Here is a 25,409-nt window from a genome sequence, read left to right as displayed (position 1 = left end):
GTTTGCTGTGACCAGTGCGTTCTCTTGGCAAAACTCTATTGGCCTTTGCCAGCTATCCCCCAATTAAAAAAACAAAAAAGAGAATTGGTTGTCTCATATTGGAAAGTACAGGGCTTGGCTGGCTCTGGGCTTTAGCCTGGGGATCAAATGATGTCACTGGATGTCACCTCACTCTCTCCAGCCCTCAGGCTTATTCCATATTGGTGCCATTCTCAGGTAGGCTTTTTTTCTCCATCGGTATAAGTAGATTTACAGATTCCCATCCTATCTCTTTGGCAACTCTACCAGGAAAAGTCTCACTGGTTTTGTGTGAGACACAACCCATTGTCCAGTCAATGTCATTAGCCAAGAGATACTGGGTGCTGGTCGGCCTGACCTGGGTCATATGTTCTGGTGGGTGGAGTTCATTCCTCTTAAGCTACAGACTGTGAGCAGGAAAGAGGTGGTCCTCAGGAAATTAGGGTGCTCTTTTTTAGATAGTTATCTATTTTTATTTATTTTGTTGCTCCAGGTCTTAGTTGTGTTATGTAGGATCTAATTACCTGATCAGGGATCAAACCCAGGACCTCTGTATTGGAAGTGTGGAGTCTTAACTGCTGGACCACCAGGGAAGTCCCTAGGGTGTTCTTATTAGGACTGTATGCCCAGCAGGCACGATGGATGTCTTTTATAGCAGGTGTAACTGGTACCCAGTAAACAGTAATAATGGTCATAGCTTCTCCCTTCCCTGTCTCCTGGTTCCCAGACATTCTGCACCTGATGTCAGCACATAGCCATCCCTGTTTATCTTCAATACTCATACTCCCCTCTCCTAAGAAGCTGTCCCTACACATTAGATTTAATACTGTTTAAAGCCCGTATCTCTGCTACAATTCCCTGTGAATCTTCCTGCCAAGCGATTAAGGGCCTGCCTTCTTTCCTTCCCGCCTGCTCTGGTTTCTAGGAACAGCTATTTACTGAACAAGAGGGTTACTGAGAACCTACAAACAGCTCCAGAATCGGTGTAGTTTTCTGCAGCTGCTGTACCATCCACTATCATTTCCACATCCTTTTAGATCTTGAAGATGCTACTTAGTCTAATCAGGCTGCTTAAAACCTCCAATTTGTCAGTTTGAAAACTACACATTATTAGATGCCAATAATTTATCCTGCATTGTCAGAACCCAGAATGGTATCAAGACATCCTGCTAAGAACTGGCAATGGTGAAGTTGCTCTTTTGAGAACCAGGAGGGATGAGCTTGACTCTTGTTGTCTGCTGATTCTGAATATTTGATTTCTCCCAGTCCCCATTTTCAGCTTCTGTGCCTTCTAAGCATTATTTGGCTTCACAGATGAAGTGAGTCTGTCTATAAGGGGAGAAAAGGGCTGGCTGCTTGGATTCCTGCATTTTCATTGTGGTGACAGTCTATTTCTCATTGAGAGTTAGTCTATTAGCTTCAGGGTTTTATACCTCAGTTTTAGAATCTTGTTTTTATAAATCTTAGAGATGGCTCTGCTTGCCTCACAGTGGGAACATCCGCACCCTGGGTGAGGCTGGGGGTCAGATCAAGGTGAGTTCTCCCGGGTAGTGGGTGTTCCCTGTGAGGCCTACTGGTATTTCCCAGTTGTTGTTGTTGTTCAGTCACTAAGCTGTGTCTGACCGTTTGGGTCCTCATGGACTGTAGCCCGCCAGGCTCCATTGTCCATGGGATTTCCCAGGCAAGAATATTGGAGTGAGTTGCCATTTCCTTCTCCAGGGGATCTTCTTGACTCAGGGATCAAACCCAGGTCTCCTACTTGTCAGGCAGATTCCTTACCACTGAGCTACCTGGGAAGCCTGTGTTTCCACAGACACACCCCTAATTCTCTAGGCCAAGCTACCATCACAGTTTTCTGTAATAAATAAGATAAATTAGCAGGAATGAACAAAGGTTAATTTTTTTTAAGATAATATAAATATCAAGAAAACTGAAATCTAAAATACATCAACTAGGTCCTTTGTACTTTATATTTACACAATGATTCTGACTGGGAAAGGTGAATGGGGAGTCTCTGGGGCTTAGGTGGTCTTCTCAGGCCAGATGTCCCCTACAGAGCACAGAACTAAAGAGGCAAGGGTCCTCTCCCCACTGCTCTCTGCTACTCCCTTTTGCTTTATTCTGAAGCATTTCTGAATAATAAATGCTAACTAGGTTTGAATATAAAAAGCTTAATGACCACCCCAATTCAGGATTGTGTATCATTATAGGAAACCAGGCACAGAGAGGATGGGAATTACCCCTCATCTCCAGGGATCTGTGAGGGAAGTAAAAGATCACACAGAAAAGTCATTTGTGACCTCTAAGCCAAGGCACGGCTGGTGTAAGCTCATCAGCTAAATGAGGGCATTTGACCAGGTGGTGGGTTACATTCCATCTAAGTGGGGAAGGCCAGTGTCTAGGCTCTGGTCTTTCAGGCTGCGAGGACCTGCCCTCTCTGCTAGGGCAGATGCAGGAAGGAAAGTTTATCATATTGTAGATCTGACTTCCTGATATAAAAAGTAACTATGGTGGGATTAAGGTAGGTCAATAAAATTACAAAATTTTCTGTACTTGTGGGATAAATTAATTTTCAAAAGTTGGAAATTTATGTATGCTGTAAAACTGTGGCCAACTCCAGTCTTAAATAAACCAGACTTTCCTGCAGGGATATAAAATTTGAGAGTCAGTCCCGGTGAGTTACTTTTCAAGTTCCAGGGGCCCATGTCCTGCATCCACAATGCCTCTCCATTGTACAGTTTCTCCCAGGTCACCTGGGTAAGTGCATTTCTTGTCTCATGGAGGCTCTGAAATGTCTCTTAAAAAAGAAAGCATCAAGAAATTATGATTCAGGGACTTGAAACCCTAACGTTACAGGCAAAGCCTCATTTTTGCGGAATATAAAGCACTCGGTCTCTTCCACTTCTAAGAGCTCGTTGAGAGAAGCCACCACGAGGTCGTGTTCCTGCAGCATTTCCGGGTAGCGGGACACAGCTCGTTCAATCCTGGCCGAACGCCTCACGGGTGTGATCAGCTTCATGTCCTGCACCTCTGGCATCCCATTTATCCTAAGAGAGCAAGAGGTGCATTCAAAACCTTGTAACTCCTTTCAAAATTCTACTTATTATTTTTTTCTTATTCTCTAATAAAACATGACAGAATCTCAACGCTGGCTGATACAAGAGATGTGTCTAGGGCAGCTCTCATCCTAAGACGGACGTTCCCTGAATGTTAGAATGAACCGGGTGGAGTCCATCTGTTGTCAGATGGTGTCAGCAAAGGGATTTCCTTGAATGAAGTGCTAAGTGTGGTTTTGTTTGAAGTCAACTACTTGGCAGTTGGTGTTTGTTTATTCCATAAACTTCCACAGAGTTGACATCCTTTGGGGAAATTGGGCCTAACACCAAAAGAGGCTGGACTAAAGAATTCAAGACACTTTCTAGCTTCAACAGTACATTATCCAAAAACATCTTTTAAGATGGTGGACCAAACCACAGATGGAGATTGGAGCAAATTGGGCATCTTCCTGGTAAGGGCTTTAATACATTCCTATAATAGCCTGAAAGACAAGCTGCAGAGACTTTCCACGGAGTGAATCCTGGCCACAGGAAACAAAATCACAGATTACATTTAGTCTTATAAAACTCATGGCCAGTCTCCTAAAAATTCCCGAGCCAGTGAGAGGTGGCTTTCACATCAGCAGCTTAACTTCATCCACCCATGAGCGGAGTATAGTGGGGAAATGACACATCTGAGAGAGGTGTTTAGAGTGGAAGAAGCTCACCTGTGCTCCCCAGGAAAGTAAGACAAAGAACTGTGGTCTTGGTGCTTTTGTTTGAAATTTTCCTTTCAAGAGCATGAACAATGACATTGATACCCTGACACAGTTCCTTAAATTATTACACATTTTGTCTTAAACTTCCACTTGTTTCAAAACCAAACACTTGATACATGAGCAGCCTCTAACTAGTACAGTCCTGACCGCCCTCCTGTTCTTACAGGCTATTCACGGCCCCTTCCTTCCCATAGCTCCAGAGGTTGCCCTTGCTTAGCAATTTGTGCAGTACCCCCACTCCTGATCCCCAGGAAAGGTGGGTGGGATCTGCCATTGCAGGACAAAAGAGGGTGAAGGGGGAGGACTGATTTCAGGAGGAAGGGGTGACTTCACTCCAATACCCCTCCTGAGTCTGGCAGCTCCTTCCTCACAGGAAGGTCAGATCTCCTTGGAGGTGTGGTGGTGGGGTGGGGTGTGTACAGAGAAAGGACTTTCTCCCTGGCATGGGTTCCACCCCTCCCCTTCCCCTCTTTCCCTTAACACCAAAGATGGATTAGATCACCTAGTCCTCATATGAGGCAGGAAGTATTCATATCACTATTCTGCTGGTATTCCGGATCTTCAGAGGAAAAGCTGACAATTGGACCTAATTTAGACCTGTGAACACAAAAGCTTTACAGCATGCTTACCGAGGGATTGGGGCGATCTGTAATTTGATACCAGGATGACCATCCTGTTCTGACTTTGTTATTTGGGGTGTTACTGACATCTGTTCGATCTCTTTTGGGGAGAGGCAAGATGCTCCAGATTCTGTCTTCTTGGCCAGCTCTTCTACTGATGTTATATTAGTTTCAGCAACTAAGGAGTTAGAGATAATTCCTATGTATATAAGGTCAAAAGGAAAGACTTAGCAATTTAACACTGAAGATAAAAAAATCAATACAGTGAAACAGGAATATCTCCGTGACTTCTTAGTGATCCTTATGGATTCCATATGCTAAATAAAGAGTAACTGATTTGGAGTGGGACTTACAACTAGTTTTTCCCACTAAGCCTTGTAGTAATATGCTGCTGCATTAAGCCTCCTCCTAACCAGTCCTCCACACAGCCTTTGGGCCTTTGAGAATGGATCCCTGCTACCCTTTCAATATTCTGAATACATCCCCAGTCTTATTCATTCTTGAAGGAGCTCCCCTAGTGACTAACCATTGGCCTCTTACACTCATTCCACACCTTGGGTCAATTCTCCTAACTCATTAGGGTTAACCCACTTGACCTTCTGATCCCCTTGGACCCAGGGATGATCATATGGCTCTCACCTTGGACGTAGGTGTAAATGTCTGTGTTAACACAATGTGCATCATAGCCTAACCACCATAGCAACCAAAATAAAGGGAAGGAAATTTGACTGAGACAGATAGATATACTATGGCTGGAGGCTGAGACCCCAAGAGAGGCCACCGGGTGGAAAAAGGCATGAATTCCTGTCTCTCTCTCTCTCTCTTTTTAATCCTTTAAAGAACACTGCCACATATTATAAACAAATATCTGAATTGTAGCATCATTCTCAGTAAGGGTACCATTGAGTATATATATACTACAACCTTATTCCTAAAAGTAATGGGTTAGTTGGCTGTAATTCCACATGGCTTGATTGTTCCCCAAAGTTCAATCTACTCTTAATGGAAAAAGATTTGTCACCTTTTAAGATTATAAAAGTAATCCATTTTATTTTCTCAAGATGTCTTCCCCCAACCCTGTTCATATCACAAATATAATTATATATATTGTAATTATATTGTATATATAATGTGCCACTCGCTTTATTTGGCACATTTTTCATAGAAGAATTCTCTAAAGGTTTTGACCAATGACAGCAACTGTGAACTATGTGAAATGATTCCTGAGATGGCTATATTTTAAAGGTAGAACATGAATTTGGATGTATCCAGGTTGGTGGGCATGTAACAATTAAACCCATAACTTAAACTAAAGTACCTCTCCTCTCTGGCTCAGTCTCTCCTGGTAAAGAGCCTCTTGTCTTCTCTCCAAGGAAGCAAGTCACCCTGGTCCAGGATGCTCTGGTGGGAAACCTTTGTTTGGTGTTGGAGCAGTATATTTACTTGTAATAATAGAAATCAATCAGCTGATGATGAAAGCTGAAAGGTCCACACCAGGGAAACCAAGAAGCAAGAGGCATTTCAGTGAACTTAAAATTCTTCTTTCCCTATATGTGTTCCTCAGTGACCTCTGCTTGAGTAACTAGAGGGAATGAATTTAAATACAAAATAGCAGTACCTTCTGTGGTTCTGTTTCGGTCTTGCAAAATATTAAGGACAACTTCTCGCAACTCTTGTATTGGCTAGAAGGAAGAAAGTACACGAATGGTATACTAAAAACATTCATGGGAAAAATGACCCAAGGAATTTATGATGTTGTTTAACATCAAATAGACTTTTTATAACAAGAATGTTTCCCTTTTTAATCTCTTGTCTAACTATAAGTAACATTTAAAAGGCTTCAGTTTTAGCTTTACAGGAAAAATAAAGAAAGAGAAAAAAAATTGGTTTAATTGCTGGCATGCTTGACTTTAATGAAGAGATGAATTCATGGAACATTGTCTATAAGAAAATTTCTTTAAATCAAATTGGGTTTCTTATTGACTGACATGATCCCATCAAAGATGTATTCCCATATCAAGATTCTAATCCAAAGACACAGAACTAAGCTATACAGAAAATCTGATATATGTTTTCAGTGTTGTCTTAACTGAATTTTTGTTTTTATCATGAAAGTCATATGTCAATACACACAACTGAACAACAGGTCAAAGTTAAAAAGGAAAACTACCCATAATCCCATCATCTAAATATAACCTTTAGTTAGCATTTTAGACAATTTTCCCCCAGCTTTTCCTTTCATTCTTTTATTTGGTAACATAATATAAAAAAACACTAAACTAAAAGCTATCACAGAAAAGTAATTTTATGATAAAATTATCTGAGATAGTCTTCCTTTTTTTCCCTCCTTCCTTTTTAAAGTATGTAAACAATGCCATGAAACAGAACATCACAAACGAACTGTACTTTCTCATAGGAACATAGTATTTGGAGGCTGGTCTTCCTGACCTGGGACCCTGTATCAAATAAATAACAGATATAAACTGAAAATAGAGCATAAAAGCAAAGCTGTCTGTACATTTTTACAAAAGCTAAAATGCTTAAGCTAAACGCTTAAGGAAATGGGAATAAATGTACAGAATACATTGCAAAGCATCTTAATTATATAAAACACTCATTAAGTGTATATTTTCATAAGCTTCTGGTTAAAGATGATAGATTGAGTACACAAATATGCCTAATCCCTCTTGAAACTCTTCTGAAATGATTTTAAAAGGGGGTTAAAAGGAGGCAATAGCCACAGAGAATAGAGGGAATAGCAACAAGAATGTAGAAGGAAGAGGTAACCAGCTTGACCAATGAAAGAGTCAAATTCTATGCTGGCAGTTTGGCTGAGAAAGAATCTGATTCAACCCCAAAGCCTCTGAAAGGCTCAGGAATTGCTGGAGGGCTCTAGAACATCTATCAAAAAGCAGTCACACCTGGGAATTGCCTGGCAGTTCAGGGATTAGGACTTGGTGCTTTCACTGCCAGGCCTGGATTCCATCCCTGGTCAGGGAAGATCCTGAAAGCTGGTGGTTTGGCCAATCAGTCAATAAAAACAATCAGACCTCCAAATCCACCCTGCATCCCTGAACTCCAGGCAGGCTGGTGGCTCTGTCCCGCCCACCTTCACCCCAACAGGGCAGCAGGCACATACGCTCCAAGTCTCTGGGTGATGTCATGCAAGACTGAGGGTGGGGGTGTCTGCTGAAAAATGGGATAAATGAAAGTTTCCACACTGAAGGTTGAGACTCCCAGCTCCCTTTTCCCTAATAAGGGGAACTGGTAGCCCAGTTCCTGGTTCTCAGGAAGGAGGATGAATGAGCCTTCTTCAGAGAATATGACCAGCCTTAGAGGAAAGACCAGAAGATACTGATATTGGGGGTTCTTCAATCAGCTGACTCAGCCAGATCACTCTGTGGTAAAGCCTCATCTGTGACCAGAGTTTTTAATAAGTTTTTAAAACCTACTTCATACACATACAAACAGTCCAGTTTCACCAGCATCTGAGTAGAGCCTCTAAAGAACAATAGAGAATACAACCAAACAAACACCCCATTCTTCCTTCAAAAAAAAGGAGATGAGAGAAGAAAAAGCATTGGAGAAGAGTCAGGCAGTGCAGGAAGAAAAGGTAACTTGATAGTTCTGGTGAAAGGAGATCCCAGAATGACAACTGATAAAGATGGGGTGAAGAACCACCAGTTGGCCACTCACCGCAACCAGAGAAAGCCCGGCAGTGCAGCAGTGAAGACCTAGCATAGCCAAAGGAAAAAAAAAAGAAGAATAACCCAAGGAAAAGAAATCAACAGAATGTAATGTTTTGAAAGTATTGAAAATATAATTATAGAAGAGTTTGGAAATACTAAGCAAAGGGAAAACAAGAAAATAATTTCAGGAAAATTAGAAAACCATACTTAAAAGGCAAAGTAACCATAGTATGTACTACATGGATCAGTGTATACGTCTCACCTACTTATGACAATGTAAGCACTGGACAGTGATCAGAATGTCTGTACGATTCTAATGGAAATATGGAGGACAGTGAAGTCTACAGGGGTGATGGGGTGTCTGTGTGTGTATGCTGGGGATCTGTGCAGATGTGTGTGATAAAGAGGGTTAGATCCTCATCCTGCAGAGTTAGAAGTCTACAAATCATGTCTAAAGATAAAAAATCAAGAAGTAGTAATATTAGTGCATTATCTGAAATTATCAAGGTAACAAAATACTCAGTTTGTTGTCAATGGGAAATGGGAGGGAAGGAAAATAGGCCTTATGGTATAGACTTTATCAAACTATTTAAACTATGACCATGTAAAACTCTGATTTTGAACAATCATGGAAAAGGTATGGTAGAACATACAATGACATAGAAAGTGATATTATAGGGAAAAGATTTTTAAGACTATTTGATGCAGTCTTTGTTAAATTATATAGAGACAGTGGTTTTACTAGGTTTTAGAATTACAAGTTACTTCATGAAATGGCCTTGAATGATTGATCTATGGATATTGATGTGTTGGGTTTAATATATTTTTTTAGGTTCTTTACGGTGAGGGGTGATTTTCTAAGTATTGGATATTGATGTTATACTATAATTTTCTGTGCTGTTGCTTTCCATAAGTGCACATTTCTACAATGAGCGTTAAGTGAGACATATTCACTTGACAAGAAAGTGACTCTATTTGTTTACATGTGACACTATTTTCTAGAAAAAAAATATTTTAATTAAAATGTTCACAAAGGACATATTGTACTTCATATTTTGCATACAACTTTATGAAGTAAATTAGAACCTTTATCATTACATTATATAACTGCCATTTTGCAAACAACAGAGAACTCATATGAAAGAGGAGTTTTAAGAAGTCACCCACTCAAGACAGATACTTACTGTGGCCCCATTTCTAATGGCCTCTTCGTAGAGCCCAATAACATCAAAGGTGCCTTTGCCTGCCAACAACTTTGCTTTGCAGATCCAAAATTTAGCAAATTTTTCAGCCTCAGGAATACTGGACAAAATGGCAAATACTTCATTAGAAAGTACACCCTGGAAAAAAAGAAAAATACCCAGAGGTAATTGTTACTGTCTTGCTGTTATTTTCACATCTTTTAATACTTACCATAGCAGGTTTGCAGAAATCAGTCTGATAAGTGTTTTTGTTTTTAATTAAAAATATTCAATTTTATTGAAGTAGTTTATATAAAAAAATGCACCTATTTAAATAGTTTCAAAGAGTTTTTGCACTGATCATTAAATTTTAAGAGTTAAGAGACCAAATAGAAAAATGTTTATCATAGCTCAAAGTAAGAAATTGTTCTACCTGTTTATGCAAAACCAAAACCAAACCAAACCCTAGAGTAATCAACCTTCCATGTATTTTTTACATAGTCATAATAATTCGAACACTGAATAGTGACCAGAATTTCTGCTTAACAGAAGCGTAAGGATGCAGGTGTGAAAGGGTCATGGATGTACACGCGTATGTGTTGGGGATCCATGCAGGTGTGTGTGTGTGTGTGTGTGAGTCGCTCAGTCGTGTCCAACTCTTTGCAGGTATATATAAAGAAGGTTAAACCACATACAAAGGAACTTTATAATGGCTTCATAGGTTTGGACCCTTTCTGCCTTGTACCAAGAGCAGCGCAGTGACATGGACTAGAAGGAAAATGGGAGCTACTATGCTCACACTGAACCAAGTAGCACCTCCTACTCTTCCTGAGATGGGAAAGACACAGGGGTAAGCTCACGGTCAAGAATCACTAATGTCTGAGGAAACCAACACTGCATGAAAGAGGCATAAAACTCAACAACCAGAAGAACGAACACTGGTGCAAACAGCTGAGGGCGCAAAGAGGAATACATTTTAAGAGTGTTGTAGTCAATATCTTCAGAGTGATAAGAAAATACTGCCATCATAAAACTAGAATCAATGTTATGAAAAAGAATCAATAGATGGGCAGAACAGTGGCACTGCTGAAGAATAAATCAATGAGCTGAAAATCCAGCTGTGGAATTCTTCCAGAACCCAGTGAAACAGAACAAAGAAATGAAGTATATAAAAGAGTTGTAGAGGACACATCTATACTCTATATTGGATATATTTATGAGATACATCTATATTGGATACATTCCAATATCCATGTAACAGAATTTCTTCAAAGACACAGAGAAAGAACAAAGTTGAACATGCACTGCAGTTATAGAAGAAAATTCCCAAGGACGGAACAGAGAAACAAGTGTTCAGACTGTAAGGTCCCCAGAGAGCTAAGCAAGATGGATGAAAAAAGATCCATACTTAGAAAACCAAGGATAAAAAGAAAATCTTAAATTCTTCCAGAGAGGGAAAAAAGACCCAAGATTACCTACTGAGGAATGAGAGATTGACATGAGACTTTAATAAATCAACAATTCCAGATGCAAGAAAGAAAATGAAACAATAACTTTCAAATCTTCCAGGAAAAACCATCTGAATTTAGAAATTTCCCCCAGTCAAACTATGAATTCAACATGAAGAGGAAATGATGACATTTTTATAAGCGTAACAACTCAGAAAGTTTACCATTCAAAAACCATAAAGTTATTAGTGAATGAACTTTAGAATTCAACTGGAAGACTTGAAACAAAAATAGCCACAAGAAGAATATGATATATAATTGCACACCATGTTTGAACTCATACTTAGCACTTTCTTTTGTGATTTCAATTTATATGCTTTCTTTATGAAATAAAAACTGGATCAAACAAAGACATGAAGAAAAATAAACCAAAAAATACTGCATGTAAATTGAGTTACTAAATAAAATGGGAGAAATAAAGCTAAACATATATGTAATTACAATAAATGTACATGGGCTAAATGCACTTTTTAAAAGCAGAGAGTTTTCCATATTTTGTTAGAGAAATTAAACTAGGTATTCATATGAGACATACCTTTAAAAATAGAGAGATAGGGAAAGATTTACCAGACAAATTGTAACAACAACAAAGCAGGTGCAGCAAGATTAATATCAGACAAAAGAAAAATCAGAGCAAGTCATGAATCTTTATGCACTTAACAACATAACTTTGAAAAATAGAAAGTAAACATTGATAGACAAAGTGACATTATGAAATCACAGTGCCAGTAAAAGACTTTGGTATATTTTTTTCAGAGAACAAAAAAAAAAAAGCAAGTAAATGAACAAAAAAATAATTGTGCTATTTAAAATTTCTAAGTTTGATCTAATGGATATCCATGTAGAATTTTCTATTCAACCGAGAATACATACACTTTTCAAACACTTTTGGAACATTCACCAAGGCTAATCAGACATTAAGATCAGAAAGAAAATTTCAACAAATTCCATCATAGGCTACATTCACCAACCACAGAGCAGTATAATTAAAAATTGACAGACAAGTAGCCAGAAAAACAAAAACAAACAAAAAAAACCCAACACCAAGAAAACCAACTACATATCTGGAAGTTAAAAGATACTCTTCTAAGGTAACTTCTGGGTTGAAGACCTCAAAATGGAAATATCAAACTAGCAACAAACGAGAACGTGTCAGTTATTGAACTTCAGTGTCTTAGCTCTAAACCCACCTTTTATCCTCTGCTTTGTTGTACAGAATTCTCTAAGTCTATAAATCACTTTCTGTTTTGACAGCAGTTCCTTGATGGGTTCCGCCAGTGTGGGGCGGGAGAGGAAGGCTGCAGGCTGGAGAAGAGGGGACTTCCTCTTTCTCGTTTGCTTTCATCACCCCACTAACGGTCCTTCACTCTGGCAGCAGCAGTTGGTTCTAGCCTCTACCTTTTTTACCCTGGCATGCATGGATCCTGCCTCACTGTGCTCCTTCGGAGGCAAAAGCCCCAACTGGGTAGTTAGCATCCTTTTCTCCAGGTCTGAATCCCAGCCCCATAGGGCCCCTCCTGCAGTTCCTGTGGTACCAGCATCCTAAGAGCTGGAGTCCCATTTACACCAGGGTTTGTCTCTCCCAGCTTCTAGGTTCTGACGTCCCCAACCTCTCTCTGTTCCCCTAGACCCAGTGGACGCTGCTAGCTGCTTCCTGCAGTTACTGCCACTGTTACTGAGATTCATTTCTGCTGTCAGTTCTGTGTGTGGCACCCCTCTCTCCTTTGATGATTCCCTTATCATTTCTGTGCACACAGGCTCACAGAATACTTTACAGGCAGCATCTGTGCCTCTTTGTGATGTGTCCATGGAGTCAGAAGGGACTGGGCATTTTTGACCCTCAAGGGCAGCCATTAATCAATGACCATGGAATGACTAATGTCACAGTTTCCTTGCCCCGATCAGGACAGCTCTGAGAGATGAGACCTGCGCTGTCTCTGGAGCTCCCAGGTGCTGCAGTGACCTTTCATGAACTCTGCTTGAGACCACACCCTGCCTGCCCTCTTTCCCCTCTGGTCCCATATCCCCAACTCCCCTCCCAGTTGTCCCTTGGAGCCTCTTCCTAGTAAACTACTTCCACACAAATTCTCCTCGTAGGGTCTGCTTCCAGGGAACTCACATAAGATACTGTGAAAGTGATCTTCATACTACATTCATTCTACTGTGATTTCTTGTGTTTCTGTTTTCCTGATTTGACTCTTAACTGATATGAAATATTACCTAGTCAAACCTGAAGGATAAGACCAAAGCTAAATTAGGAGGCTAGGCCTTGCCTTTTGACTATAGCTTCACCTCCAAATGTCAAATGTGAACTCTTTGGACCTTGATACACAAAGAAGGCAAAGTTCCTTTTGGATCATTCTGGATCCAGACTGCTTGGGTTAATTTCCCAACTTCTCTGGGCTTCAGCTTCATTTATAAAGTGAATATAGTAATAGTTGTTATGATAATTGTATGAGATAATATAAATGAAGTGCTTAGAACAGTACCTGGCATACCAGGAGCCATTATTTAAGTATGTATATTATTATTACTATCACTCCTCCCTGTTAAAAGGAGTAGCTAAATTTCTGCTTAGACAGAGGTTGTCTCCCCAAAACTATACTTAAGAAAAGTGTTTAAAAACCCTAAGACTTGGCAAAGCTTTGGAAGATTATCGTTCTCACTCACCCTTTCAATGAGCTGCAGACATTCTGTCAGAGTGCTGTTAATTTTATTGGACAGTTCAAGTTGTGCTTTCTTTTCTTCCTCTTCTTTTTCCATACTCTTCCAGAATGAAATATTCATTTCCTCTATTATTTTTCTTTTTGTTTTAAGCTCCATAGGAGGCCGTTTATAGATTTTCCCCTTAGATTTCCGCCATTCTTCCAATTGTTTCCTGTTATACAATTAAAACAGGGAACGGGTTTAGGGTTTTTTTCTGGCACATGGTTTTAAGACTCTAAAGTACGATGAGCATAGATTAGCATTGCACACCTTCAACTGCAAAATCAGGAGAATGTTTTAAAAACAAGTTACTAATTGTTACGGAGGCACTGGTTGCTCCCACCCTTTAGAAGGGTAGATGCCAGATGGAGTACTAGGAATACAACATGTGGTTAGCATCTCCATCTTCAAATTCCTTAATTTCCTGATTGTTATTCAGTCGCTAAGTCATGTCTGACTCTTTGCAACCCAGACTGCAGCATGCCAGGCTTCCTTGTCCTTCACTATCTCAATAATTCCCTGATTATTCTTCAATATTATTCCCTGAAAATTTTTATTTCACCTGTATGCTACTTCTGACAATTGTTTTCTCAAGACATCCCTCCAGCTTCGAGATCACTAACTCAGCACTCCATTTTTCTTCTCATAAGCTCTGTATCTGCCACTCAACCAGATGTACCAAACCTATATTCTGCCCTCAGTAGGGTCTTGGCCACTCAAAGTGACCCACTTGGCCCAGTTCCTTAACCCTCTCCTGATGACATAGGACCCCTGCTCCCCCTAACAGGGTCAATAATTTCAGGGCTCCTTTCTTAGGTAGCTAGTCTCTGATGGCACCAAGTCTTAGGCCTCACCTTCCCCACACTGTTCACACTCTGCACCCCTGCTTTGAGGCAGTCCATAGACTACTCTTGGGGGTGGCACCAAAATATGAGGACCCAAGCATCTGCATGTAGGCTCTTCAGCTTCTTTAAATCACAACTACACTTTTATGACTCACAAATGTACATTTCAGCCCAGACCATTCCCTAGGGCCCCAAACTTTGTAAAACCCTCTGCCTAATTGATATCTGTTACTTGATGTCTGGCAGGTATTTAAAATTTAATATCGTCCAAAACAAAGCTCTTGATTTTCATCTCTAAATCTTTTCCCAAAGAGCCTTCCCTACATTGGTAAATACTATCCCAACTTAGCCAGCTGCTAGGCCCTAAAACTAGGAGTTGTCGTGAGTAGTCCTTTCTTTCCTTGCATCTGACACATCATCGTATAGTCAGTACTGCTTCTGTCCCCACTGCTACCATTCTTGGTCCAGTGCACCATCACCTTCCGCCTGGAATGCTGCAGCAAGCCTCCTAAGTCCCCTCCTTGCTTCCACTCTAATCCTTCTCAGATTTATCCTGTGCACAGCTGCTGGTGATCTTTACAACGTAAACCAGAGTCACTGCCAGGAACTTCTCATGGCTCTTGGTATAAAATTCAAAATGTTCTCCATGGCCAGAGGCGCAGAGCAATGTGCCCCCTGCCTACTCCTCCAGATGCACGTCTCACCACTCTCCTGCTCACTCCCCGCCATCCAGGAGCCCTGGCTTCCTTCCAGTCACCTGACCTAAGCTCATTCCTGTCTCAGGGCCTTGCACTATCAGTCTTTGGTCCTCTACTCAAATGAAACCTCCTTGAAGGGGTAATTTTCTGTAATTAATCTTATTTAATCAATGTGTTGGTTTTCTATTAGTATCTTCTGTACTGGAAAGCAAGGTCTGTGAAGATGGAAACCTCGGATGGCCTAATGCCTAGCATGGTGTTTGGAACACACTGTTTAATTACTGTAAAATTCACCTTTTCTGGCACACAGTCCTGTGCGTGTCGACAAATGCATGAATATCATGTCACTGTGACTATAATCAAGATATAACACCCTTAAAGATTCCCTGATATTTCTTGGTGGTCAGCCATGCCACCCACATCCAGGTCCCAGCAATCATGGATCTGTTTGCTGTCCTTACCGTTTTGCTTTTGCCAGAAAATCAACAACTATTAACACTCTTAGAATTTGCCTTTTCTAAAGTCAACTCATTCCCAGGACTTGAAAGCCATAGATTTATTATTCTAGTACTTTCCATATACACACCAGAAAAAAACTGTTCCCTAAAAGTAGACTGTGACCGTGTGCACACCACTGTATCTCTCAGTGCCTGACACATTGTAGGTGCTGAAGGAACACTCCAGGAATGAGTGAAGATCTATTCCCTCTAAGGACTCCTCCTTTTTTGGTCATCAACGATGGCCAATTGTAATCAGACTATCTTATGATCCACTGTAGGTTATGTGGTCTAGACTGTGAGCTCCAGGGTAGGGACCCTGACCTCCTTGTTCACCAGCTCTAGGTCTTTGCATTCAGTTTTCTCTCTATTAAGAAGACCTGTCTTTCTTCTGGTTACTGTCCTTTTCCCAGCCCAGTTGTCACTGTTGAAAGTACCTCCCCTGACCCTTCTATCTGAAAAAATCATCCCGGCCTCCCTTTCTCAATCACCTCACCCTGAATCAAGTTGTTTATTTTCTGTTTCTTTAGGGGGCAGAGAGCTTGTCAGTTGTGCTCAGGGCTGTATTAGAAAATAAATCCTGCCCTCACTTCACTCTGCTACACCTTTTAGCTACCATCTTATTTTATGTGGTCCTTTCACCCTTGCCAAGAATCTCCTTATTTTCTACTCCAACCAAGTGTACCAAAGTGCTTCTCCTGGGATGTTCACCACATCATGAGAATATATATGGTCCTGTGCAGAAAGTGTATGAAATCCTTTGGCTCAGTTTCAAGCATCACCTATGTTAATGCCTGAGGTCCTGATTTCTACCATCTGAACTCTATGTGAACTGCTTACTTCTTTCTGCTTCAGTTTACTTTCCAAGAAACTTGGCCTGCTCAGACTCATAGAAGCTTCCTGCTCCTTCTTCCCTGATAACCTTTCTGGCTTTACGCACTAGTTGGCTTGATGAAGGATTACCATCTCTGCACTTCCTATCTATGCAAGTTCACTACTCTGGCTCCTCCCACCCTGCCTCTGTTCTGTCCCCGTGGGGCACTTCCTGCATGAATAGTCTACCTCTGCAACCCCTACTTCTTGGTCAACTATTTTGCTTGAATTTCTTTTTTAAAAAAGAAATTAAAAAGAAAAAAATTAAAAGGAAAATAAAAAATAAATTATTTCAAGCATACAGAAGATTACAGAGAACAATCTCCACCCAGCTCTATCAAATCTTAATATTTACTTTGAATTTTTAAGAGTTATAGCTAAAAATTACCCAGGAGCCATTATTTATGACCCATTTCCTGACTTTAGCTCTCTTGATGGTCAATTTGCCCAGCCATCTCAATTTGCAAAACTCTGGAATTAAAATAAAGTACCTTCGATCCTCTGCTGCGATCTTCTGACGTGGATTAGTTTGGGTCCCATCTGGGACTCCTCTTCCACTTACGGTTGGGCCACCAGCTTGAATCCGGGGAGCTGTCTTGTTTAGAAAACAATTCTGGGGAGGAGCGCCTTTGAACTTGGAGTCCACAGTCCGTGCTCTTTGTTGACAGCTGTTGTTGCATTTATTCCCAGTGGCTCCATTTGCTCTGATGCTAGGGGTGCTTGGAATGACAGAGTTAAAGCTGCCAACAGTCAAATTTGGCCTTTGGCTCACGGCTTTTGATTTCTGCAGTGCATGTGATGTCCGAGGTCTACCACAAGCCTGAGTGGGTTTATGATCTTGCTTAATGTTTGGGTGTCTGTGGTTACATCCTCCTTGAAGCACATTGGGGTGCGTACTGGGTTTGCTGTGTTTTACTTTCTGCTCAGTAACAGTGTATGGCTGTAACTTAGTTTCATTTGGTCTTTCATACTTACCTCTATTAACCTTTACAGCCTTTATGTCCTTAACCACTGTTTTCTTTGTGGCTTGAGATCTATTAAGTGTCTGGACAAAGTGAGAGGGAAGGGTTTTGGGGGGTTTCCCCCCTGGTCTTATAAGGTCTGCTCCTCTAGAGAGTTGCTGAGACTTCCCTGGTGGAACCCTGGTTTGTGTTTCTTCAACAAATGGTTTCCTAACTCTCTGTGTCAGAGCAGCACCGTTTGCTGAGCTTTTGCCCAAGACTTCTCCGGTAGGAGCCAAAGCACTTTTGGTTTGATTCGTTTTGGGCTTATTTATGGTCCAGGATTCAGGATTTAGCTTCCTTTCAGAGTCTGGTAAGTCTTGGGGCAAGTTCTCTTTATTCATCTCCTTTAGACAGCCACCCAGGGATTCATTTTCAACATGCGTATTGTCCACAGGGTTTGTACGTTTAGCAGTTCTTTGATCTGTTACCTGCTGCTTTGTAGTTTTCAGTTCCGGTATATTAAGTGATCCCAGGGTTTCTCTTGGCTGTTCTCCATCAGTGGACAATCCAAATCCATGCAGCTGTTGACTATTGCCAGGAGGCTTACCGTTTGGGTTAGAAGAAACACTTTCTGAAGTGAACCTTTTGCCTAGTTTTGGTGGCTCCAACTTTGGCCTCTGAGACCTGGTGATATTGGCAGGTCTGGACTGCAGTTTAATGCTGATGGATCTTGTAGCTTTGACTGGCAAGGCAACACAGTTGGTAACATCCTTTTTGGGTCCAATAGTCTAAGAAGACAAATAAAGGTAAAAACATTAGTCCATTGTTTTTAAAGTAAAAAAAAAAAACTAGTTATTTTGTTTATAACTTAAGAAAACTGATCCTGACAAAACAAAGACTCACTAATAGATGACTTTTATAACTTGAGTTCCTATTAGAAATATATTAGAATCCTTTAGCTTGATAGAATTAAGCAGAGATGCAGTGAACACACAAATATTGCTGTTTAACAAAATAAACAGGTACTTGCTGAGTGCTCACTATGTCCCAATGAAGTGTCCTTCCTGGAATTCCGGAAAGATACATACAAAATAAACTTATGTTAGGGTACCTCCTGAGTTCCTCCTCATACTTTCTTTTGTTTTTTTGTTTTGGTTGCATCAAGAGGCAAGTGGGATCTTAGTTCTGTGACTAGGGATCGAACCTGCGTACCCAGCAGAGGAAGTGCGGAGTCTTATTAACCTCTGAATCACCAGGGAAGTCCCTTCCTAATACTTTCTATTGCTACACTAATTCTCTTAAAACAACACTGCCTTTGAAATGTCAGAGTGTCACTTAAGGAACACTCTCTCATCCTGGAGACTAGTGGTATGGAGTGGTGGGAGATGCTGGCAGGCCTGAGATACTTTGAGACAGCTCTGAATAAGCATCAAATATCTCAGTAGAAAGTGAGTCATATTTGTGAAGTTAGGACAGGGTTTTAAGGTTAGATTCTACATTATTCATAAGTAAATACTTCAGTCATGTGACTTAATTTTGATAAGAAAGGGAGGACTAGGTAGCAGAAAACTGAAAACTAGGGAGGGGTGTTTAGAATTAATATGGTAAATAACAGGAACAGGCCACTGAGGATTCTACAGCATCCACATTGAAAGCAATTACTTAGAAATGAGAATTTGTCAGAGATTTACTGACTAGGGAAAGATATGTCAGTGCTAGAGCTACGACTTTCTGTTTTTGGTTTGGTAATATGATGAATAATTACTGTGTAAGTGTCATGAATGTGTAACCAGAACCACTTGGCATTAAGGGCAAAGACTAATTTCTACTTACAGATTTAGAAGGCGGAGGATTTGGGCAATTATTCTTGGCTTTCAGGTAAGGCCTAAAAAAGATGAAATAAGATTAATTCTTAGTATAGAAGAATCAGCAAGGCTTGGGAGTACAGTGATTAAAAATATTAAAAATTATTGCGGTTATAATTTTAAATCATTAGAATTTCTATGTGGCTAAAAAATTCAAAAATTATAATTAATAAAAAGTCTCCTTATCATCCTTTCCTTAGTCCTATTATTCCACTCCTTGGTGATCATGACCACTCTTACCTATTTTATTTCTGTGATCCTTTCATAGACGTCCTATGCATAGATACAACATTCTAACAATATTAATAAAATATGTTTTCTTCATATCTGCATAGTCTTACTCATTTAAACATCATTCCCTGAACACTGCAATGTGCCAGGCACTAGAGATTCAATGCCAAATAAGATAAATGCTTCTTTAAAAAGTGTGTTTGTTTTCTGAGTCTGTTTTGCAAATAAACTCATTTGTATTAAATCAGCTATACTTCAACTTAAAATAAAAAAACTTGCTTGTTTTTTAAGTGTCTTCAACTAGTTAATTTTTAGGTGAGGAAAGTGATATAAATAAAAGAACATAGAGGCACACATGAAAACTAGCTAGTGAGACAGAAAACTTAAAAAAAAAAAGAGAGAGAGATAAGCAGAGGAGAATTTAGACTCAAACTTCACAGATTCAAACTTCACAAACTGCCAAACAGGAACTTTGATCAAGACTTGATATTTGTTTCTCTGGTCTTGGATGCACATCCCAGGAAGGCAGGGACTGCTTTGTTTTGGTAAGCACCTTATCTCTAGAACTAAGAGTGATTGATACATTATAGGTATTAAGTAAATTGTTGAATAAATGAATTAAGTTTATTTATTTAATCAAGGAAATCAAGTCAAGTAAAAACTCAAAGTAAAAGAAGGCAAGAATATACAATGGAGAAAAGACAGCCTCTTTATTTTTATTTTTTTTCCAGAGTTAGTTTTATTTTATTTATTTTTTCCATTTATTTTTATTAGCTGGAGGCTAATTACTTTACAATATTGTAGTGGTTTTTGCCATACATTGACATGAATCAGCCATGGATTTACATGTATTCCCCATCCTGATCCCCCCTCCTGCCTCCCTCTCCATCCCATCCCTCTGGGTCTTCCCAGACAAGCCCTGAGCACTTGTCTCATGCATCCAACCTGGGCTGGTGATCTGTTTCACCCTTGATAGTCTACTTGTTTCAATGCTGTTCTCTCTGAACATCCCACCCTCGCCTTCTCCCATAGAGTCTAAAAGTCTGTTCTGTACATCTGTGTCTCTTTTTCTGTTTTGTATATAGGGTTATCATTACCATCTTTTTAAATTCCATATATATGCGTTAGTATATTGTATTGGTCTTTCTGGCTTACTTCACTCTGTATAATGGGCTCCAGTTTCATCCATCTCATTAGAACTGATTCAAATGTATTCTTTTTAATGGCTGAGTAATATTCCATAGTGTATATGTACCACAGCTTCCTTATCTACTCGTCTGCTGATGGGCATCTAGGTTGCTTCCATGTCCTGGCTATTATAAACAGTGCTGCAATGAACATTGGGGTACACGTGTCTCTTTCAGATCTGGTTTCCTCAGTGTGTATGCCCAGGAGTGGGATTGCTGGGTCATATGGCAGTTCTCTGTCCAGTTTTTTAAGGAATCTCCACACTGTTCTCCATAGTGGCTGTATTAGTTTGCATTCCCACCAACAGTGTAAGAGGGTTCCGTTTTCTCCACACCCTCTCCAGCATATATTGCTTGTAGACTTTTGGATAGCAGCCATTCTGACTGGTGTGTAATGTTAAAGAGGTTGTCTTTTTTCCATTGTATATTTTTTTGCCTCCTTTGTCAAAGATAAGGTGTCTGTAGGTACGTGGATTTATCTTTGGGCTTTCTATTTTGTTCCATTGATCTATATTTTAAGACAGCCTCTTTAATAAGTGGTACTGGGAAAACTGGACAACTACATGCAAAAGAATGAAATTAGAACACTTCCTAACACTACACACAAAAATAAACTCAAAGGGACTTCCTTGGTGGTCCATTGGTTAAAACTCTGCTTCCAATGCAGGGGGATGGATACAATTCCTGGTTCGGGGAACTAAGATCCCATATGCCATATGGCTCAGCCAAAAAAAGAAAAAGAAAAAAACTCAAAATTTGATTAAAGATCTAAATTTAAGGCCAGAAACTAATAAACTCTTAGAGGAAAACACAGGCAGAATACTCTTCGACATAAATTTCAACAAGATCCTTTTTGACCCACCTCCTGAAGTAATGGAAATAAAAATAAACAAATGGGACCTAACTAAACTTAAAAGCTCTGGCACTGCAAGGGAAACTACAAACAAGATGAAAAACTCAAAGTAAAAGGAAGCTAAAACAAAGGCTGAAGCTAACTTTGTAAAAATTCGTTTTCAACTAAAAATTTAGCAACACGTTGGGGAGAAAAACATATCAGTGCTAAGGTAAGTGTGGTAACACCATTGAGATGACAAGATGTTGACAAAAGAGAAAAGTGAGGCCATCATATTATGTTCACCTCCACAGTCAGTGCTAAGAGGAAGACCCAACCATACTCTCAGGCTAGAGGTTGGGGATGTGCAGTTTACAGAGGAGGGATTATATAACTGGCTCTTGTTTTAGAAAGCAGCACCAGGACCAGGACCATCCCTCTCCCAGCAAACAAAGCAGAGATGGGAGAAGCTTCCAGCATTGTAGGTGCTACTGTAGACCCTTCTCTCTCACCTTGGGAGACTCACAATAATAATGCTTTAATCTTTGCCAACATTTTTATCACGCCTGCACCAAAATGCCCTTTTTGAATAATCCTAGGATCTTAATACAGTCTGAGCAGACTGCAAACAAACAGGTTATGTTTTGGCAGAGCTTTAAATTGGCATTAGCAACCAGGGCAACAGAACTTGCATAACTGTGGGAGACAGACTCACTTGGTGTTTTGGCACTTCAGTTTTCCCTTGGCTGCTAGGTACTCCTGCAGCTTTCTCTGCCGCTCTTCTGCAAAACAGGCAAGCAAACAACAGAATTTTAGCTCAAGATTTTAACAAGCTCACTTATATTCTAAAAGAAGGCACTTTTCTGTATTGATTTTGGTGTTGGACCATAATGTTTTAAAGTCCCTAGCACTACAGACTTGCCTCCAGGTTCACATCCACATTGACAATAAAATTTGTATGTCTCATTTTATGCTAAGCTCTTTACACTTACATTACTTCCTTTAATCTGCAAAAAAAATCCTATAAGGTATTTTACAGTCTGAAATTTAAACATGGATAAAGGCTATACAGGGAATTTCCTGGTGGCTCAAGCAGTAAAGAATTTGCCTGCCAATGCAGGAGATCCTGGTTTGATCCCTGGGTCAGGAGGATCCCCGGGAGAAGGAACTGGCAACCCACTGCAGTATTCTTGCCTGGGAAATCCTATGGACAGAGGAGCTTGGCAGGCTACCATCCATGGGGTCGCAAGAGTCAGACATGACTTAGCAATTAAACAACAACAAAATGGTATACAAAGCCAGACTTTGAAACCAGGTTTATTCAACTCAGAGCCCTTGCTCAGAGCCACTGTTCTCAGCTACAACCTATCAAGCTTTGCATGAAGAAATGCTATTACTGGCCCACCTGAGCTGGTGAGCTCAGGGCTTGTTTTATTAATCCCTTCTGACAGGAATGATGATTTTTGCCCACAAACCCTTTCTTTTGGAATGAAGGACAAAATAGGCTAGGCTGGAGGTTCATCGCAAACATCTATCCATATAGTGACTTTCTTTCTAAGCAAGCCATCTGTGAGGGGATGAAAAGTCAGTATTTCTCTCTTTGAGAACTTTCAACCTGGTAGTGGTGATAAAAGCAGGTCAAAAAAAGAACTATGGGAGTCCAGGGCAGGAACTGAGTGAGGGGAGTGGGCGATTGGAAAAGGCTAACATTAAGATGGTCGTGGCACTGAAAAAGACCTTTGGGAGTCTCTTGGACATCACAGAGGTCAAACCAGTCAATTCTAAGGGAAATCAACCCTGAATAATCATTGGAAGGACTGATGCTGAAGCTAAAGCTCCAATACTCTGGTCACCTGATGCAAAGAACCAACTCATTGGAAAAGACCCTGATGCTGGGAAACATTGAAGGCAGGAGGAGAAGAGGACAACAGAGGAGGAGATGGTTGGATGGCAACACCAACTCAATAGACATGAGTTTGAGTAAACTCCAGGAGACAGTGAAAGACAAGGAAGCCTGGCGTGCTGCAGTCCATGGGGTCGCAAAGGGTCAGACATGCCTTAACGGCCAAACAAAAACAACAGCTATAGAGGGTGCAAAACAACTCAATCTCATTTAAACTGAGTTGCGCTGTGTTTTGATATCTGGTTCTGATCCTTCCCCAGGAGACAGCTGTGTCGAGAGGACTGATGGAGTTGAGAGATGTGGCTGGAATCCCAGTTCTATGATGTCTAGCCAGTTAGCAAACCTTGCTGTTGCTGAGCAGATAAAATGGGGCAGAAATGCCCATTTTTAAGGGCTGTTGTGTAAAATGCCTAAGACAGTGCCTGGGCCCTGGGAGACAGTCGACAGGTATTGTTGCAGAAATTAACAAAACATTGTGCATTTTGGAGCAGGTGACAGATATCTGAGCGGGAATATTTAAAAAGTCAACAAAGGGCTCCAGACACATTTAGGAAGTCAGGGAGCCCAGGACCCTCAGCATCGATGCAGATTTAACCCATCAGCTTCCAGGGCGCGTGTGTTGCAAGAAGACCTCCGCGTCTGGGTGAGACCCGCCTTGACAGCTGTCACAGTCAGCTTGGGCGGGCGGCGTAGCCCCGAGGGCCACACCCCGGCTCCTCCTGAAGCCAAATCTGGGCCGCTGGAGCGCTTGGCTTTCCACTGGTTGTGCGATCTCGGGCAAGGACCCTCGGTTCTTTCCCAAACGAGGTGACAATGGCAGCTTTTTGCAGAGCTGCTGCGGGACTCTTTGGGAGGGTGCCTGGGAGGCGTGGCCCCGCGCACAGCCTCCCAGAACCCCAGTCGCGTTTTCTCACCGAGGCCTGGAGCGTGGGCTTGAGTCAGCCCCCGCTGAACCAAAAACGCCCACGGGGAGACAGAGGCAGGCAGGCAAGCGATCGGGTCACTTCCGCAGAAAGGACTCACCCGGGGTCCTCCCTTCGTCCCCGCCCGTAATACACAGCTGCTGGAGGTCATACTTACCAGCAGCGGCGGAGGGTCCAGGCCGCACCATGATTCTCAAACGACAGTTTTTCTTCAAAGGCCGCGCCTGGAGCGAAAGCCGGAGCGCCGCACTTGCGTCCGCTCTCATTGGCTCCCGTGGGTTTGAAACATGCCAATCGGAAGCCTGGGAGGGCGGGCCCGAAGGAAATAGGTGCATTTCGGTTGGCTCTACCCTTCAAGTCCCACCCTGGGGCCATTTGATTGGAAGAATGTACAGGGAAAGAGCCGTTGGCATTGAAGACGGCTGGTTGGGCGGGAGGCGGAGCCCTCCCCACCCCTTTAAGGATAAGGTTTCTGGGTTGCTGTGCTTTCAGTTACGAGAAAGGTGGCCAGGACTGGCGACAGGGCGCGGGGTGCACCCGGGCCCCACAAAGCTCCTCCTCCGCCCTTTCAGATTCTAAGGTTCATATAAAAATAGTATAAAACCAAATTGATGAATTTGGCAGCTCCTCACGAGTATACTCCTACTTTTTATGGGTCTCTGAAGTTAAATGATCTTAGTTCTTAGTACAGCAGTTCCTGGGTGCTCAGTCGCTTAAATCGTGTCTGACTCTTTGCGACCCTGTGGGCTGTAGCCTGCCAGGCTTCGCTGTCCATGAGATTCTGCAGGCGAGAATACTGGAGTGGGTTGCCATTTCCTCCTTCAGGGGATCTTCCCCACCCAGAGCTCAAACCCACGTCTCTTAGGTCTCCTGCTTCGCAGGATTCTTTGCTATTAGCGCCGCCTGGGAAGCCCTAGTACTGAAGGGTGACTCCTCTTTGTTTTTTATTATGGTAAGATATACAAAGGAAAGCTTACCATTTAAGTCATTTTTAAGTGTACAATTCAGTGTCATTAAATACATTTACAATGTTGTGCAATTATCATCACTGTAAAAAATTAATAAATAGGAACCC

General features: G+C 41.2%; 1 protein-coding gene across 2 annotated transcripts; it reads right to left on the bottom strand.

Annotated features, from left to right (window-relative positions):
* Nucleotides 1-1,902: 1,902 nt before the first annotated feature.
* On the bottom strand, nt 1,903-24,585 carry CKAP2L (cytoskeleton associated protein 2 like). Of its 2 annotated transcripts, none has more exons than XM_043468803.1 (9): nt 24,492-24,585; nt 22,224-22,290; nt 19,227-19,278; nt 16,941-18,181; nt 13,501-13,708; nt 9,326-9,481; nt 6,071-6,134; nt 4,462-4,651; nt 1,903-3,065 (listed from the first exon to the last, which is right to left on the bottom strand). In XM_043468803.1, the coding sequence occupies exons 1-9, from the start codon at nt 24,520-24,522 to the stop codon at nt 2,840-2,842; spliced, it is 2,235 nt and encodes a 744-aa protein (XP_043324738.1). In that variant the 5' UTR covers nt 24,523-24,585; the 3' UTR covers nt 1,903-2,839. The 2 variants fall into 2 exon arrangements, with proteins under 2 accessions (XP_043324738.1, XP_043324739.1); XM_043468804.1 differs by having other exon boundaries at nt 4,462-4,630.
* Between the last annotated feature and the right edge of the window lie 824 nt (nt 24,586-25,409).

The sequence above is a fragment of the Cervus canadensis genome, chromosome 5 (genome assembly GCF_019320065.1).
Source record: "Cervus canadensis isolate Bull #8, Minnesota chromosome 5, ASM1932006v1, whole genome shotgun sequence".
In the NCBI taxonomy this organism is placed as follows: Eukaryota; Metazoa; Chordata; class Mammalia; order Artiodactyla; family Cervidae; genus Cervus; species Cervus canadensis.
Note: the sequence above shows the minus strand (reverse complement) of the source record. Positions and strands in the feature narration are given on the sequence as shown.

Coding starts and splice junctions, on each gene's coding strand:
- CKAP2L (XM_043468803.1), bottom strand. CDS start 24,522: ATGGTGCGGCCTGGACCCTCCGCCGCTGCTG. Junction 18,182..19,226: donor ATCCTCCGCCTTCTAAATCT/GTAAGTAGAAAT, acceptor TTGTCTTCTTAG/ACTATTGGACCCAAAAAGGA. Junction 3,066..4,461: donor CAGATCGCCCCAATCCCTCG/GTAAGCATGCTG, acceptor TTGCTCTCTTAG/GATAAATGGGATGCCAGAGG.